The sequence below is a fragment of the Panthera pardus genome, unplaced genomic scaffold, assembly GCF_024362965.1.
Source record: "Panthera pardus isolate Hobbes unplaced genomic scaffold, ASM2436296v1 HiC_scaffold_11, whole genome shotgun sequence".
NCBI lineage: Eukaryota > Metazoa > Chordata > Mammalia > Carnivora > Felidae > Panthera > Panthera pardus.
The window spans coordinates 47651732-47670624 of record NW_026526666.1 but is presented as its reverse complement, the minus strand read 5'-3'; the positions used below and the strand labels follow the sequence as shown (position 1 = coordinate 47670624).

Below are 18893 nucleotides of genomic sequence, written 5' to 3'. Positions count from 1 at the left end.
TCAACCGACTGAGCCACCCAGGCACCCCCCAGTGTGCATTTCTAACCCTACCTCCTATTACACCTGATTTCACATCTTGTACCCCAGGGAATAATAAAACCTCTCTGCACAATGCTTATATAACATTGACTATGTTCTTTCCTTTCTTATGATTTTTCTTGACTCCTTGCAATGTTTAGAAATACTGTTCTCTGGTATCAAGCACAAAAGCTACCTGCTCCCTGAAGCATTTGTTAATATTCTGATTTGAGCTGAATGGACCCTTGCTGTGCACTTTCAAGGACTTGACTTAGGCTCCCTTAGGATCTTCTTATGTGGAACTTATTTCATTTTGGTGATTTTTATGATTAACTGTAAACTCTAAGTCAGGGAATGCAAACTGGAATAGCCCACTTTCAATTCTGTTTGACTGGCCCAAAGTTTTAAATGTAATAATTTGTATGTATGTCTTATGGTTATGTGTCTTCCGTTTCTCAGCAGTTGAAATGCTCTCACTTATTTCATATATTTATCTTTTACTTCCCTGGTCTTGGTTAATAAAATCATCACAGGGGCAACCAAATTGTATTGATAAGACTTGGGTTATGAACTAAAAAGAGTGAAAAATCATCAGAATAAAATTAAAGATAGATAGATAGATAGAGAAATAACACTAGAAACACAAGTTTCTTCAATGTAGGAACTTACTTCCTTTTCAGTCTTCAAATTACATCACAGTTAAGTGCCCAATGCACATTTGTTAAAATCTCAGGTAAGCAGGGAAGATTATTTCTAACATGGAGTGGTAATGAAGTTATTTCCAGTACCCTTCTAAATCAAAATATGCAACTGCTTAATCTTATGAAAATGGCTTTGCAAATGAGGGGAGAGAGAGAGAGTGAGAGAGAGAGAGAGAGAAAGGGAAAGAGAGAGAGAAAATGAATTAACATTTCTAGTCTCTTCTTTAAAAATTTTTTTTACATTTATTTATTTTTGAGAGACAGAGAGAGACACAGCACAAGTGGGGGAGGGGCAGAGAGAGAAGGAGACACAGAATCTGAAGCAGGCTCCAGGCTCTGAGCTGTCAGCACAGAGCCCAACACAGGGCTCGAACCCACAAACCATGAGATCGTGACCTGAGCTGAAGTCGGATGCTCAACCAACTGAGCCACCCAGGTGCCCCTCTAGTCTCTTAATAATCAAAGTTATGGTATAAATCTAGAGAAAATGGATATCTTGACATGGGTCAGGAAATTATGGGTTGGTGTGTTTTTGTTTTTAAGATCATTTCGTTGAGGTATTATTTATATATATATATGTATATATATATATATATATGTGTGTATATATATATATGTATATATATATATACATTAAATATATATTGATATATATATACACATTAAATGTATACAGACATATATATCTGTACAACTCAATGAGTTTGGGTTAAGTATACACCTGTGAAATCATCACTACCAACTCCATAAACATATTCATTACCCACCAAGGTTTCCTGAAAATTAGACTTTACTTCCCTTCAGTGACTCATTTTACCTTTGTGAGATATTTTTTTTTTTCCTCAGGCATAATCTAGCTAGGATTATGTGAGCAATGGGCAAGATAGTATACAGCCAGTTACATGTGTTATAAGATTACAAAGCTAGCATGTAGGGTAAAATATGCATGGCATTAAAATTGCCCTTGAAAATTCCTTATTTTAAATTAACATAATTTATAAGAGTCTCCAAAATGGAGGGAAAGTACTCCAAGTTGGATACAAAGTGATCTGTTGGATTATAAGAAGAAAATAATAGAATGCCCATTTATGTTATAATTGTATCTCATCTTTTAACTTTTATCTGTTTTAGGTCATTTAATGTTTGCAATATATATTGCAATATACTTCAAAAATGCATACAATTTACAAATAAGTATGCATATACTTAGTTTTTGCTAAGTTTTAAATTTTACTTATAGGGATATATATTCCAAAAATTTTGTGGACCACTGCCTACATCACTGATCTAAAACACGATGGTAATGCCATCTTCACAAAATGATACAAAACCCATGTTTCTGCAAAATCTATTTAAACGTTGGTCCATTGCAATTTACTTTATGTTTTTAGTCTTAATCTTAAATAAATATACTGTTTTCAAGTCATAGATTAATTTAATTTCATGTCATGTCATCAAAGATATTATTTGCTTAATAGTACTTTGCCTATTCTGAAAATACCCTTCCACTGGATATAAGGAGTCTATTTCTTTTTATCAATCTTCTCTATTATCAAGAAAATAAGTTAATATTTTTGGCTTTCTATATAATTGAGCTCTGAACTCTGATTTTCCCAATACTAAAATGTATATGGAGTAAAACTAAATCTGTGAGCACTGTACCTGCCAGGTGTGCTGAAAGAGCCTATAGTGTTAAAAAATATAACCATTTTATACCAAAGAATAATATTTTAATAACAAGTATATAACTTTAGTCATTCTCATGATGCTTATCTAAACAGTGCAATAAACTAAATGTCAAATGGCTAATATGTCTAATATAAAATATAGTTTTTTGGGGGGCGCCTGGGTGGCTCAGTCGGTCGAGTGGCCGACTTTGGCTCAGGTCATGATCTCGCGGTCTGTGAGTTCGAGCCCCGCGTCGGGCTCTGTGCTGACAGCTCAGAGCCTGAAGCCTGCTTCGGATTCTGTGTCCCCCTCTCTCTGACCCTCCCCCGTTCATGCTCTGTCTCTCTCTGTCTCAAAAATAAATAAACGTTAAAAAAAATTAAAAAAAAATAAAATATAGGTTTTTTTTTTGTTTTTTTTTTTATTTCCATCCATGTCAACCATGAGGGAGACAGTGTGGAAGCTATTTTGAAGATAGTATCTGATGATTCTCAATTTTTGGTATTCATGTCCCCATTTTGCCCCTTCCACATTGAATAGGGTCACTCTGTGTAACCAGTAAGATATTACTGAATGGCAGAACATAACTTCTGGGACTAGGTCATAAACAGCTTCTACCTTGCTCTCTCTTGGACCACTAGCTCTGGAAAAAGTCAACTACCATGTCAAGAAGACAGTCAAACAGCTCTATTAAGAGGTCCATGTGGTGATTAACTGAAGCCTTCTGTCTATAACAAGCACTAACTTGCTGGGCATGTAAGCAGATCCTTTAGCTCTAGTCAAGCTTTCAGATGACCGGTGCCAGGTGACATGTGACTGCAACCTGATGAGAGACCCTGAGCCATAACTATCCAGCTAAGCTGCTCCCATTCTGATCCACAGAAGCTGTGATAATAAATGCTTACTGGTTTAAGATGCTGAGTTTTGGGATAATTTGTTATTTAGCAATAGATAACTAAGAGTGGCACTGTATACAACAGAAACAATGTGGGCTGAAAGGTTAACAATAAAATGTGTCTTGATGGCATCTTTTAAGTTGAATGCTCTTGGGCAGGTTAAGTCTCCTGTGTCTCACTTCTGTCATCGGCAAATTGAGGACAATAAATTGTGTCTCACAGACGTCTGAAGAATAAGTGAGATAAAAGAATTTAAAGAACCTAGAAAGTGATTTGTCCTCAGTAAGTGTTTGTTTCCTTCTTTTCTTTAAATTGTGCTTTATTTTGCAGTTTTTTTAAAGGTTTTTAGATTATTCTCAGCACACAGAAATGGATTTTATAGGATCTGGAAGAACTATAGGTAGAGATAGGACTAGGGATGTTGAGGTACTGACTTTTTTTTTTCAATTTGCTTGTGTTTATTTGTATTTTATTTGAATGAAGATCTGGCTTTGAAGATCTTAATTTAAAAGAAATGAGTTTTTATAAACATTCTCTTAAGTAGACCTGAAAGAGTAAGTTATTTCTGAATATTTTTGTAAGCTCCAACTATAGAAGATCTCTAGGAAACAAAACTTCTCCAGATCTTGTAAAAACTCTGCTACACTCTGACAGGGTCTCTGACAGCTTCATGTTTCTGTTAGTGACCCTGAGGTCAAGAAAACAGCTCGGAAATGTGCTCTATCTGTTTCTTCTCTGTGTGTCTACCTTGACTCCATTATTTCTGTGTCTTTGACTAAATAAACTCAGAAAGTCTGACTGTTTGTATGTGCAGTCTTTTATTTTGCTAATTCACAAATGACCTGCGATGCCTTTACCCCTGTCATTTAGTATTGACATTTCAAATTATTTTTAATAGTCTCTGAAGTGCCATGACCTATACTAGGTGCATGGACTCTGCATGAAGATTTGCAAGACTTCTTGAGTTCAATTCCCAGATCTGTCACTAACTGTCTGATTTTGTGCAAATGACTTAAAAACACTCCTTGCTTTGGTTTTCCCCAAGCAAAAGGTGAGAATAATAATAGTATCTATCTTATCAGTTTGTTGTGAAAATAAATCGGGCTAATTTTTGTTAACAATTTAGAACCCTGCCTGTCAAACAGCAGGTGCTTTTTACATGGATAGTTTTTCATTTTAATGAGATAAATATTTGAATGGCCTGGGCCCAGAAGATAGCATGGTAAACCCACTCAGGTAGTGTAACAACCATCATTCAGCAACTAGAAGCCTTCCCTTTCCTACTCTGCACACATTCTCAAATTTGCTTTATGGTAATTTTGAGGGGAATTTATATACTCAGTGGGATTTGGTAATTTGGGTATTTCCTTAAATATAACCTGAACAAATGACAAATGTGCGCTTCACTCTGAAACCAAAGTGTGTTTGCCTTTGACAGGTGCATCTGATTTTCACAGCTCCCAGATTTTCTCTAGGTGTGTGAGTGTGTTGGGAAAGGGCATTGATTGGGGAGAATCAATCCACTATTTTTTAGCAGTGGTTCTAAACTCCTTTGAAAATGTAATGAAAGCTATAGTCCATCTTTCCAGTAGGGAAAAAAATCACTGAAGCTATGACTACGGACACCAATGGGTCCTTTGCTGTTTTTGCTATAGGCCAAGAAAGTGGACTAAGGATTATTGTAGCCTTTTATGACAATGGTTTCTGAATTTAGGAAAGGAAAAGAGAGAAACAGAAAAAAAAATTCAGGACATCATTTCACACAATACTAGAAACCAAAAAAACTTTAACAAAGGAGCTCTCACATGTACTACTAGGGATAATTCCATTAGCCTGTAAGAAAGGTATGACAGGTTCAACAGTGACTTTGAAAGCTATACTAAATAGTTTGTCATTATTTAAATTGTGCTTTGTGGAGTACCAGGGATTTGGGGGAGGCCCTTGCAAGGACAGTCTGTTAGAAGGGAGGGTTCTGAGCAGATGGAATTGAAATTCTATTCATCCCACATCTAGCAGAGAAGTCCTGCTTTCATAGATATTACTTACTGGGCTTCCATATAAGATAATATTTGAACAAAGGGTTTCATAACTTTCGAGGATTTGGAACCGTTCTTCTAGATATTTGTCTATATAGATAATCACAAACTGGAAGCTTCTCAATCTGGATTATCAGAATCTGAGAAAGGTTATATTGGCTGATATACAATATTGTACAGTAGGGCCAGGGTGACCACAGACCCAGTTTATCTACTTCTAAGTATATAAAAATATGGGGCTTCTATGAAGCTACAAAGACGTAGATTTAGAATTAGTAAAAACGTTAATTAGTAAGAAGAATTAAAAATGGTACACACCAAATTGTGAAAGAGGCTGCGTAAAAATAGTTGCAAACAATTTTAGATAAAAGCAGAGCCAGTTATTCGGGTCAAATGAGATAGTTATGGGGATATCCTTTATTGTTAAGGCTGCTGTTGAAGAGGGAGAAGGTCTTCTACAAATCCTCGTTTGATTACAGTTTAAGAAAAAAAATAGCTGCTTATGTCACATCCAGTGTCATCCATTATGGCAATATCTAAGCTCATAATGTCATTTCACCAGTTTTCAGTTCAGACATTTAGCTGTAATTAGTCATGAGCGATGGTATAAGTAAACCCCATGCATATATGTCAAACAGTACAGAATTGCCAATATTCAGCTTTTTTGGCTATAAATGGCAGTTTCATATGGTCCAATCTAACATTTTCTTGAACATGTTCCTCCCTAGTTTTGAAGCAAAAAATATATATTATAGATAATATCCTCCCCTCTGCATTACATCTTCCAGTTAACCCACAGGGGTCCCACTCTTCTTTGATGGCTTGATAAGAGCAGCTGAAGAAGTCTGAATGAGCCTACTGGTTGAAAGTAAAGAGAAAGTAGTCAAGTCCTGTCTTCTCTTGTTCAATAGCTCTTGTCAAGGTTTTTCCTGGGGCTCCTCAAGGGGACAATCATATAGAGCTAAAGTTACAGTAACCCTAAAATCCCCTTGGTTAGTCCTTTAACTATGTATTTTATCTCCTCTACAGGCCCTTTAGTGATAGAATATCTAAAACACAGTGTTCTGTAAAATGAAATGTTAAAATGCCTTGTGGGAGAGTAAGGCAGGTGAAAGGGTTGAGACTTATCAAGGAAGCCAGGCAGAGGCAGCAGCTCCGATTGCTTTTGGAGTGCACTCATGGAAGCTGTGCCCAAGTCCTTTAAAAGCTAGTTTACTTTCCAAGTAAACATGGCTGCCAGCAAGAGCAATGGTGTTCTGGTTCAGAAAAGAAGGGAAGAAATGAAATGCATCAGTAATGTGGGATTTTCAGGCATTTCTGAGATCCTATAAAACCAAAGTGGACATTTCTTCTAGATGCTATTAGCTACTCATCCCTCCCATGTGGGTCCCTTCAGTTTGCCTGCCTGTGAGGAGGCTGCTGAGAATCATTCAAGCCAGTTAAAGAAATGGCTTGAAGTAAGCATCTGAAACACAAACACATTAGCTCAAAGTGCTTGAAACACAGTAATAATCAAAAAGTCCTTACTTCTTCTCTCCTTTGTACCATTCAAAGGCCGGAGGCGGCACACCTGCACCTTCGCATCTTATCAATCCACTGCGTCCCGGGGCCACGGTGCCAGATTTAATTTCCTGAATTGTAGGAGCAACTGAAAAAGAAACAAACAAACAAAGAAACTGGTGGGTAAGTAAAACTAATCTTCAGCAGAAATATAACACACATATATTTTTATTCCTTCTATATTCAAAGCAATCTTATGCCTGATAGGCCAATGCATCACATCTTCAGTGTTTTATGCTTCTAATACAAGACTAGTCATTTTCAGCTTCATTTTTCACATTGGACAATAGATGAATGTTCCCAAGAAGTGCAGAGTAAATGCAATACATTTTGGCCATGCTTCCTGTTGGAAAAATGGCATTGTTGAGGGGAACACTTCATCTGTACTCCAGTCAAACTACACTCCCATAATAGCTCTCATTTATTGAGTGATCACTAGGAGCCAGTCACTGGGCTTGCTGCTTTATTTTCACGATTTCCTCACAGTAAACTCTAAGCTGGATGGTATTATCCAAAACCATAAATATGAAAACTGAAGCTCAGAGAGGTTAAATAATTTGTCTAAGTTCACATAGCTACTTAGCTGCAGGATTTGGCTATAATATTGGCATATTGATTTAGGTATATTGACTCAAAGCCTGAACTCTTTCATTATTCTGTGCTTTTTTCTGCTTACTCCCTGTGCTTTAGCACATTAGTGATTTTTTTTTTGGGGGGGGGGGTTGTTTCTTCTGCCTGGAATGCTATTCTTTTCCATTTCTACAAATTCAAGGCCCAATTAGGTATCTCCATGCTGTTTCCTGTTGCTCTGGTTGAAAATAGCCCCCCCTTCCCTGAATAGTAGATTTAAATCTCTCATAATGTATAATGTATACTTTCTATCTTGTATTGTTATTATTTATGGATATGTCAGACTTTCTTGTTAGCTGCTTGAAGGCAGGGTGTCTGGTTCATATTTGCATATTCAGAGATCAAAGCACACAAAATGATGCATAAAAAGATTCTTTGTAGCATAGTCACTCCTTTATTTTTTGAAAGGTTATTTACTTTGAAAGAGAGCTAGAGCAGGGAAGGGGCAGAGAGAGAGGGAGAGAACCCCAAGCAGGCTCTGCATTGTCAATGTGAAGCCTGACGCGGGGTTCCGTCTCACAAACTGTGAAATCATGACCGGAGTCAAAATCAAGAGTCAGTTGCTTAATCCACCCAGGCACCCCATACAGCCACTCCTTTATTCATTAAATAGTTGTTGAGCTATCAATATACGCCTAACATTTCTCAAGGTACAAAGCAGTTAAACTCCCTGACATGATGAAGTTTACATTCTAGATGAAGGGAGGGATGGGAAGATACACTACAAGCAGCAAATAAAATAAATAAGTAATTTAAATACAATGTTAGAAGGTGATAAGAAAATGGTTTAAAAAATTAGAGCAAGATAAGAGGAATTAGAGCAAGGCATGGATTGCAATTTTATGTGGGGTAATCTGAGGAGGATTCATCAAGAAAAGTGAGATTTAAGCAAAAACTAGATGTAGATGAGTGAGTTTTCCCTGTGGCTATCCATAGAAAAAGGCTTCCAGGATGAGAGAACAGCTTGCAGTGAGGCCCCGAGGCTGAAGCAAGCCTGGTTTGTTTGAAAATTACCAAAGATATCTGTGTGGCTGAAGCAAAGAGAAAGAAGGGAGATTTTCAGGAGATAGAGTGTGATGATGGTTAATTGCTGCCAACTTGACTTGGTCACAGTGTCCAGCTATTTGCGAAACATTATTTCTGGGTGTGCCTGCTTTTGTATGGAAGTAACCTTCAAATTGGTGGACACAGTAAAGTGTACGGCCCTCTCCCAATTGGGTGCACATAATACATTCCATTGAAGGCATGAGTAGAACTAAAGGGAGAGGAAAGGAGAATTCACCCCTTCTCTGCCTGACTGCTTGAGCTAAAACATCGGTCTCCTTTCCTAGGACTGAGATTTACACCATTGGCTCCCCCAAATCTCAGGCTTTTGGATTGGACTGAACTATACAGTGACTTTCCTGGGTTTTTCTTGTAGACAGCAATTTGGGGCTCTTCTCAGTTTGTATAATCACGTGAGATATTCCTCATAATATAATCTCTTTGTGTGTGTGTGTGTGTGTGTGTGTGTGCACGTGTGTGTGTGTATGTGTAGGTATGTGTAAATATGTATGTGTATATCTACCTATCTAGATATCTATAGGTTTTTAGATATAGATGTGTGTGTGTGTGTGTGTGTGTGTGTGTGTGTGTGTGTACATACATACATACATACATACATACATCGGTTCTGTTTCTCTGGAGAACCCTGATACATGGGACCAAAGGATGGAAGCTCAGGTGGACTTTGAGGGCCATTTTAAAGACTTGGCTTTCCTCTGAGTGAAATGGTGAATTACTATAGAAGAGAGATAGAATCTGACTTTAGTTTCAAAGGTATTTTGGCTGCTGCTGTCTTGAGAAAAGACCATAGTGAGGACAGGAGGAAAGCTGAACACTAGTAGGAAACTGTTGCAGTATGCAAGGCAATGATGTTGGCAGCTCAGACTAGGGTGGTAGCACTAAAGGTAGTGAAAGTAATTGGCTTTAGAGTCTATTGTAAAGTTGAAGCCAATAAGATTTCCCTAACAGACTTAAAATATGAGAGAGGAGTCCACGGTGACTTCATTGGGTTTAACTGCAAAGTTAGAATACCTATTGTCTGAGATGGGTAAGATAGTAAGTCAGTGAATTTGGGAGAGAAACATTAGAAGTTTTATGCATGTGTGATTTTTTAAAAGTTTATTTATTGAGGCACCTGGGTGGCTCAGTTAGATAAGCGTCTGACTTTGGCTCAGGTCATGATCTCATGGTTCGTGGGTTCAAACCCCACACTGGGCTCTGTGCTGACAGCTGAGAGCCTGTAGCCTGCTTCAGATTCTGTGTCTCCCTTTCTCTCTGGCCGTCTCCTGTTCCCACTCTGTCTCTTTTTCTCAAAAATAAATAAACACTAACAAAATTTTTTTTAAAAAAGCTTATTTATTTTGAGGGAGAGAGAGCACAAGCAGGGGAGGGGCAGAGAGAGGGAGAGAGAGAATCCTAAGCATAGTGTGGAGCCTGATGTGGGGCTCGAACTCATGAACTGTGAGATCATGACCTGAGCTGAAACCAAGAGTCAAATGCTTAACTGACTGAGCCACAGGTGCCCCGTATTTCTTAGAGCAATTTTCAGTTCACACAAAACTGAGTGGAAGGTACAGAGATATTCCGTTTACTCCTTGCCCCAATATATGCATAGCCTCTCTGTTATTGACACCCTCTACACCACAGCAGTACATTTGTTATAGTTGATGAACCTACACTGACACATCATTATCACCTAAAATCCATAGTTTACATTAGATTTCACTCTTGGTGTTGTATATACTATGGATTTAGGCAAGAGCATAATGACATATAACAATCATTATAATATCATACAAATAATTTTCACTGCCCTAGAAATCTTCTGTGCTGTATTAATCTCTACCACCCCTCCACTCTTGGAAACCACTGATCTTTTCATTGTTTCCAAAGTTTTGCATTTTCCAGTATATTAAATTGTTGCAATCATAGAGTATGTAACCTTTTCAGATTGGCTTCTTTCACTTAGTGATATGCATTTAAGTTTTCTCCATGTCTTTTCATGGCTTGATAGAGCAATTGTTTTTATCATTGAATAATATTCCATCATCTGGACATCCCACAGCTTATTCATCCATTTGCTTACTAAAAAAAATCTTGATTGCTTCCGAGTTGGAAATTATAAATAAAGCTCCTATAAACATCCATGCACAAGTTTTTGTGTACATTAAGTTTTAAATTCTTTGGCTAAATGCCAAGGAGTGCAATTATTGGATCATATGATAAGGTTACGTTTAGTTTTGTAAGAAACCACCACACTGTTTTCCAAAATGGTTCTATAATTCTGTGTTCCCACCAGCGATGTATGGCAGCTCCTGTTGTTCCGCACCCTTGCCAGCACTTGTAGCTGTCAGTGTTCCAGATTTTGGTTTTTCTACTGCATGTGTAGTGGTATCTCATTGTTTTAATTTGCATTCCATTGCTGACATAGGATGCAGAGCATCTTTTCATATACTTATTTGCCATCCGTATATCTTCGGCCAAGTGTCTGTTAAGGTCTATGGCCCATTTTTTAATTGGATTGTTTGTATTTTTGTTGTTGAGTTTTAACAGTTCTTTGTATATTTTGGACAACAGTCGTTTGTCAGATGTGCCTTTTATAAATATTTTTCTCCCGGTGTGTAGCTTTTCTTTTCATACTTTTAATAGTGTGTTTCACAGATCCCAAAATTCTAATTTTAATGAAGTCCAGCTTATCAATTATTTCTTCCATGGACTGTGCATGCCTTTTGGTGTTGCAGCTACAAAGTCATCACCCATCCCAAGGTCATCTAGATTTTCTCCTATGTAATCTTCTAGGAGTTTTATATGAATATCTGTTTTCATAAATATTTTATTTTCCATCAATCTTTTGAACATAGTATATATTTTAAATAACACTATGGGAAAGTTGTCAACACAACAGCAACCTTGAAAATGCAAATACTAATTCATTCAGACAAATGACCTGAGTAAGTGGGCACTCTGGATATATTTTAGATTTCTTTAGAAAGCAATAAAAAGTACAGAGTTTAATGATTTTTCAATATGCAGTGAATATGAAAACTGTAAACACTCTTACTACAGGACATTGCCTTTCCTTTTAAAAATACCCTAGCAAATTCATCATTTTCTGTTAAGGGTGATACTTCACTTTGAATTTGCAGCACCTCCATTTCTCTGTGTGTTTTTATTCCTAATAGTAATAGTTCAATTACAATTCTGGAAAAAAAACTTGCAAAGAAATATTTTTATTAAAGTGCTTGCTAATAACTTGGTGAAAAATAATAAAGAAAATGTTTACCAAAAATATTTGAAGAAGAAATAGTTATGAGGTGATACATATGCACATTTATATATGTATATATGTAGTATATATGTAAATATGTAAATATATTACACATATACATATATATGTCTATGTCTATATGTGTAGGTTTGTGTGTATATACATATACATACAAATATATGTATATCCACACACTTTCATATAAGAAATTGCTTACTAAATTTAGTTATCTTTATAAAGCAAAGATTCACATCCTCCCATAAAAGGCAATAAAATATACAAAATACATCTATACATAAAAGCCTACTTATTTGTCAATTATTATGACGCTGTTTTGCCTGTGAGAGGCATTGGTAGGATTGCATTTCCACCCTTGTTCTCATAAGCTTTAATCTCTCCTTCTCTCCCTGTCACACTAAGAGGGCATAATCTTTTATGATATCCAACTATTACTGAAGATGAAACAACCATATGCAACAGGAGATCCATCACAAGCTTCTATTGATAACCTGGTTAGTTTAATTACTCTCTTGTTTGTCAAGGGGCCATGACTCATTACAAACAAAACCATGAAATCCGGAACATTGCCTGAAAACCCATGCGTAATGAATTGAAATAAAATCTAATTTGTCATTAAAAGGCTTTTTATGCAGTTGTTTGTGCATATGGCTCAACACTAGGTGCTTTACCACACAAGTTAAAGGGACATGATCTTGTTGTCTAGAGGTTCACAGGTTGCTGTGATGGTCACTGAAAATGGAAAAAAATGCCTAAAATGTCATTGGAAGCATACATGAAGAATAAGTCCAGAGTTAACACTGCACATAAGAAAAAGTTCTAAGAACATTTTTTTTGTGTGTGTTAGAGGATGAAAGGGCTGTGAGCTGTGGGTAATCAATATGGAGAAGGCAGTCTCATATAGATTTCATTTGGGGGTTAAAAATTATACACTTAACATAGAAGGCTCTATTTATTGATTTTTCTTGGGGACACAGATGAACCTTTATTCACATTATTCTACCTCTTTTAAAAATAACTGTTCAAGAAGAAGTGGATTTATCCACCTATCTATTTTTCATCACTTTATCAATTAAACATTTTTATTAGGGACCATGTTAATGAAAATAAGTCATATTTCTGGCCTCATAGGGCTAACATTTTTGAAGGGTGTGTGTATGTGTATGCCTGTACACGCACGTACAAAAAGTAAATTAAAAAGTAAATAAATAAATAAATAGTAAGAAAGTTGTATGAGCTAAGATGGAAATTAAGCAGAGTAAAAGAAAAACGTAATATCAAGATGTGTTGTTTTATATAGTGCAGTCATAAAGGTCCTTATTGATAAGGCAATATTTGAACAGAGAATTGCATGATGTGAGAAAAGGAATCATGTGGTAATATATAGTAAGTTATTACAATAAAAAGAAATAGAAAATGGAAAAGATTTGAATTGAGAGTATGCTTGAGGTGGAAACATACTTAACAGGTTTAAATGGTCATCACAGTTTAAGCAGATAAGTGAGAGGAAGAATCAGAAGGGAAGATTGGGCAGGCAGCTGGGGCTCAGGTTGTGTAGAGTCTGGTAACCCATGGTAAAGCCTCTGAATTTTGTTCTAAGGAGGTGAGATTTTGGAGATTTTGAGCAGAGTGACAATCATTTGATTAATATTTTATAAATATTCTTTGGCTGCTGAATGGATCATGGTCTGTAGAGAGGCATGAGGGGAAACAGGCAGAACAGCTAGGAGGCTGTTGCAGTAATTTTTAGGATGATGAGAAAGTCATTGGCCAATCCATAAAAAAGGAAGGAATTGAGAGAAAATTTAATTAAATAGATCATTGGTCACATTGGACCTGAGTCAACTCATTTTAGTTAACTGGCAGTGACAAGGCATTTGTAGTGAAATTCCAAGTTTATCTCATTCTGAACCCTATTATTTTGTGTAAATAAAAGAGTTCTATGGCCACAGAAATGTCTGATTATACCCAGCAGGTTTCTTTTCTAGAGCACATCTCAGAGACTGATGTGCATGTATGCGTTATGAATATTGTAGGGTATGAAGTTTTTCCCAAACTTATGAGACCATGCAATTGTATAAGGTTTTGTATAAGGAACTGTATTCTGGAGTACTGTGGGTTTAATATTTCTTGGGAGACATTCTGGGTATGTTGGATAGTGGCACTAGTAGATGTGTAAGGTCTAGTTCACATCCTATATTACATGATTCATTACTTTCAGGTCAAATCATCCCTGGTTCAACAGGTTTCTATGTGCTCATGAGTTGTAATGTACTCAGGAATTTTATGTGAGGAAAAGGCCTCAATTAATTGCATCATAGTATGGTATATAGTTGCTTATTTGCCAGAAATATATACCTCACAACAATTATGATTAATTAAGTCTCAAACTGGAGCTATAATAATGAATTATAAGTATGCTTAGCTAAGTTGTATAAAATACTTATTTTCTACCAAAAAATGTTCTGTGTTTTAAGGAAGCATATTGGGCCCTTCCTAGAAGAGATAACCAAATGCTAAAATCTAAATGACTGCTTCCAGAACTTACTTGTTTTACCATCACACTCCATTACTCTGTGAATTTTGGCCCTGACCCAGGAGTGTATGCTGCTTTTTTTTAGGGAATGGGAGTGTAAATGTGAGCCTCTGCATGCATTTGTGTTTCTAGAACTGTTTTTATTTCCATGAAGACAGTTTTTGTTTTGCTCAGATGTCACTTCTTTCAATTATACCAAAGTAGCAGAGAGGGTGACTACCTGAGCCTCTCAATTTCATAAGTACAATGGCATCCTTTGGAATAGACAAATTTGTGTGCACCGCTGAAATGTAGGCATACCATTCTTGTATCAAATCGCATACGGCTGTGAGCTGAAGCAATTGCATACTGAAACAAATCAATTTTAGAGAAATGTTATTAACAGATGTGAGGAACAGCAAAGAACAGATGTTGGGAAAAGCCAGCAGTGAAAGGGTCAAGAAGGGGTATTTAACACCTGTGTGATTAGATGCTCATAAAAGAGGAGTCTTCCCTTTTCATTTACTCAGTGGGATTACTTCCATTCATTGTTTAGCCAGTCATTTCAGGATGAAGATAATTAAAGGTTCTTCATCCAAAACTCCAGGCTCTGCAGGTGCAAGCAACAGAACCTTTGCACTTGGCACCCAGTAAGCCTAATCAAGATTCAAGTTTTCTTAGTTACATGACAATAGCCACAAAGACCTTCTTCCTCCCTTGTCATTCTCAATGGGAGTTTTGGTTTTGTACAGAGTCTTATTATCAAAAAGATGAGTGAATCCAAGAATTATTTCAATAGCCTTAGTGAATTGAGGTAGTTCAAAAGAAACTTCATAGCTCCAGTGGCAAACAAATTGACACCATCCCACTCCCTCAAAATGATGGACAAAATGAGGAAGGTGCTGTATTAAATAGTCACAACAATAAAGAAGAGTGAGGAATAGTAAAGAGAAGTAAATCATGAGGAAATCTGTCCTATAGAAGCTACATAGGAAAACACTGGGCTAAATAATCATATTGATGTTGGTCTAAATTCTAGACCTTGTGAGCTACACTAAGGCAGCCTCAGTCAAATGAATACTCTTCAAAAAAATTTTAAGGTACCCAGTACATACTAGAGAACACAATATATAGGATGTGCTGAATACACAATTGTTACAGATGTGAATAATGATAGTTGAAAAATTTCTTCCTTGAAGATAGGTTTCACCGTAAGGTAAGAAATAATGGCAATATTTCAAAGGCTGTCATAGATCTCACAGAAATGGATCACAAGGTCAATAAACCCTTCCCATGAAGCAAATATGTCCTTGCCTTATGGACTAATTTGATTCTAAAGAAAGCTGAGAACTCCATGTTATTGTTAAGAGAACATTTTAAAATAATTTATCTAGTCAGATTTTTTAAAAAATGAAACTATTGAAATATAATTGAAAACTAATCTTCATGACCTAAAGGACTTTCACATTGAATCACACCTCTGCTCAGTTTTCACAGGGGATGAAAATAGTACAGTTTGTAATGTACTTCCAGACTCCTCAAGACCTTAAACATTTACACAGTCAGGAAATAGTGCAGTGAAAAGGTTTTTTCTTTTCAGTCAAACAAAAGTGGTTGTAACATTCATTCTCTGAGTTATTTAACCCTTCTAAATCCTAGTTTTCTCCTCTGTAAAATAAATAGTGCCTACTTCATAGGATTGTTGTATAGACAACACAAAACACTTCATGGAAGGTTAGAAATAACCCCACAATTATATGGTCAATTAATCTTCAACAAAGGAGGCAAGAATATACAATGGGAAAAAGACAGTCTCTTTAAAATGTGTTGGGGATACTGGATAGCTACATGCAAAAGAATGAAACAGGACCACTTTCTCACACCATACACAAATATAAACTCAAAATTGATTAAGAATCTAAACGTGAGAATTGAAGCCATGAAAATCCTAGAAGAGAGTACAGGCAGTAATTTCTCTGACATTAGCCGTAACAACATTTTTCTAGATATGTCTACTGAGGCAAGGGAAACACAAGCAAAAACAAACTATTGGGCTTTAATCAAAATAAAAACCTTTTGCACAGCAAAGGAAATGACCAACAAAAATAAAAGACAATGTACTGAATGGGGAGAGATATTTGCAAATGCCATATCTGATAAAGGGTCAGTGTCCAAAATGCATAAAGAATTTATATGACTCAACACCCATAAAGACAAATAATTCGATTAAAAAATGGGCAGAAGACATGAACAGACATTTTCCAAAGAAGATGGCCAACAGACACATGGAAAGATGCTCAACATACTCATCATCAAGGAAATGCAAATCAAAACCACAATGACGTATCACCTCATACCTGTCAGAATAGCTAAAATAAAAAACTCAAGAAAAAATAAGTGTTGAGGATGTGGAGAAAAAGGAACCCTCCTATACTGTTGGTAGGAATACAACCTGGTGCAGCCACTGTAGATGACAGTTTGGGGTTCCTCAAAAAATTAAAAATAGAGGAGTGCCTGGGTGGCTCAGTTGGTTAACTGTCTGACTCTTGGTTTCATCTCATGTCATGATCTCACAGTTTGTGAGTTCGAGCCCCACATCGGGCTCTGCACTGACAGCATGGAGCCTGCTTGGAATTCTCTCTCCTCTCTCTCTGCCCCTCATCTACTTGCACTATCTCTGTCTCCCTCAAAATAAATAACTAAACTTAAAAAATATTAAAAATAGAATAATCCTACAATCCAGGAATCACACTATTGGGTAGTTACCCAAAGAACACCAAAACACTAATTCAAAGGGATATATGCACCCCTACGTTTATTGCAGCATTATTAAAACTAGCCAGGGGCGCCTGTGTGGCGCAGTCGGTTAAGCGTCCAACTTCAGCCAGGTCACGATCTCGCGGTCCGTGAGTTCGAGCCCCGCGTCAGGCTCTGTGCTGACTGCTCAGAGCCTGGAGCCCGTTTCAGATTCTGTGTCTCCCTCTCTCTCTGACCCTCCCCCGTTCATGCTCTGTCTCTCTCTGTCCCAAAAAAATAAATAAAAAAAAACGTTGAAAAAAAAAAATGTTTAAAACTAGCCAAATAATGAAAGCAGCCCACGTGTCCACAGACAGATGAATGGATAAAGATGTGGTCTATATATACAATGACATAATATTTAACGAGAGAGAGAGAGAGAGAGAGAGAGAGAGAGAGAGAGAGAGAAATCTTGCCATTTGCAACAACATGGATGGAGCTAGAGAGTATAATGCGACACAAAATAAGCCAGTCAGAGAAAGACAAATACCATATGATTTCACTCATATGTGGAATTTAAGAAATCAAACAAATGAACAAAGACAAAAGAGAGAGAGAGAGAGAGAGAGAGAGAGAGACCAAAAAGCAAACTCTGCACTATAGAGAACAAATAGATGGTTACCAGAGGGGAGGTGGAAGGGGGGGATGGGTAAAATAGGTGAAAAGGATTAAGAGTAGAAAGTAAACTTATTTCGATGAGCACTGAGTAATATATGGAATTGTTGAATCACTATATGGTACAACTGAAACTAACAGAACACTGTGTATTAACTATACTGGATTTAAAATAATTAAAAAAAAACCATACAACATCATGAAAAGTGCTTACCCTAGTGCTTTGCACTGAGTTAGCAGCCAATAATAACATTAATTATTTTTAAACAGGTATTATTACTAGTGAATAGGATATCACAGTCTTGCTCCCTTTAAAACATGAGATCATGATAAGATATGGATAGAAAGGGAACTAATTTTTAAAACATTCATTGTCTTAGAACGGCAAGCATGTGACTGATTTAATTAAAGGCCAGACCAGTATCACTTTTTTTTTTTATAATTTTTTAAAGTTTATTTATTTTTGAGAAGGAGACACAGAGTGTGATCGGGCAAGGGGCAGAGAGAGAGAAGGAGACACAGAATCTGAAGCAGGCTCCAGGCTCTGAGCCTGAAGTGGGCTCGAACCACAAACTGTGAGATCATGACCTGAGCCAAAGTCCGACTCTGAACCGACTGAGCCAGCCAGGCGCCCCATGGACCAGTATCACTTTTTAGTCTCCCAGAATTTCATCTATTCCCTAACTTATAATTGTAGTTAACCAAGAAAATTTTCTTTGAAAGGCATTTGTGATAGACCTTGTATAATTTCTCAATGACCAAAAAGTAAGAGGCTTAGGTTCAATAATGTGATAGAACATCAAAAGTGTATGGAACACAAAGGTGTTCTTTCTAGAAAGATAGGCAATTGTGGACATACATTATGTGTTAAGGCATATAAAAGATCAATGTATCGATTCAGTTAAGCTTATGATGAGATCATTTTCTCTTTCACAAGAAAGACAATGAAAAGTGGAATTTCACATTAAATTCACATGAATTTCACATAAGATTGACTTCAGTGGTTTTATTAAAGGTTCAATATCCATCTCAGTGTACTAAGCTGTGGTCTCTGATTCCCTTATGTTTGCACAGGTGCATAACAAGCAAACCATTTTGTAAAATATTCCAGAGCTAAGATATATAAGT

General features: G+C 36.7%; 1 protein-coding gene across 1 annotated transcript in view; it reads right to left on the bottom strand.

Annotated features, from left to right (window-relative positions):
* NEGR1 (neuronal growth regulator 1) overlaps nt 1-18893 on the bottom strand; it is an 843544-nt gene that overhangs the window by 183513 nt on the left and 641138 nt on the right. Inside the window, exon 5 of the mRNA XM_019448884.2 lies at nt 6847-6967. Coding sequence (XP_019304429.1) covers nt 6847-6967 — 121 coding nt within the window. The remainder of the gene's footprint in view (nt 1-6846; nt 6968-18893) is intronic.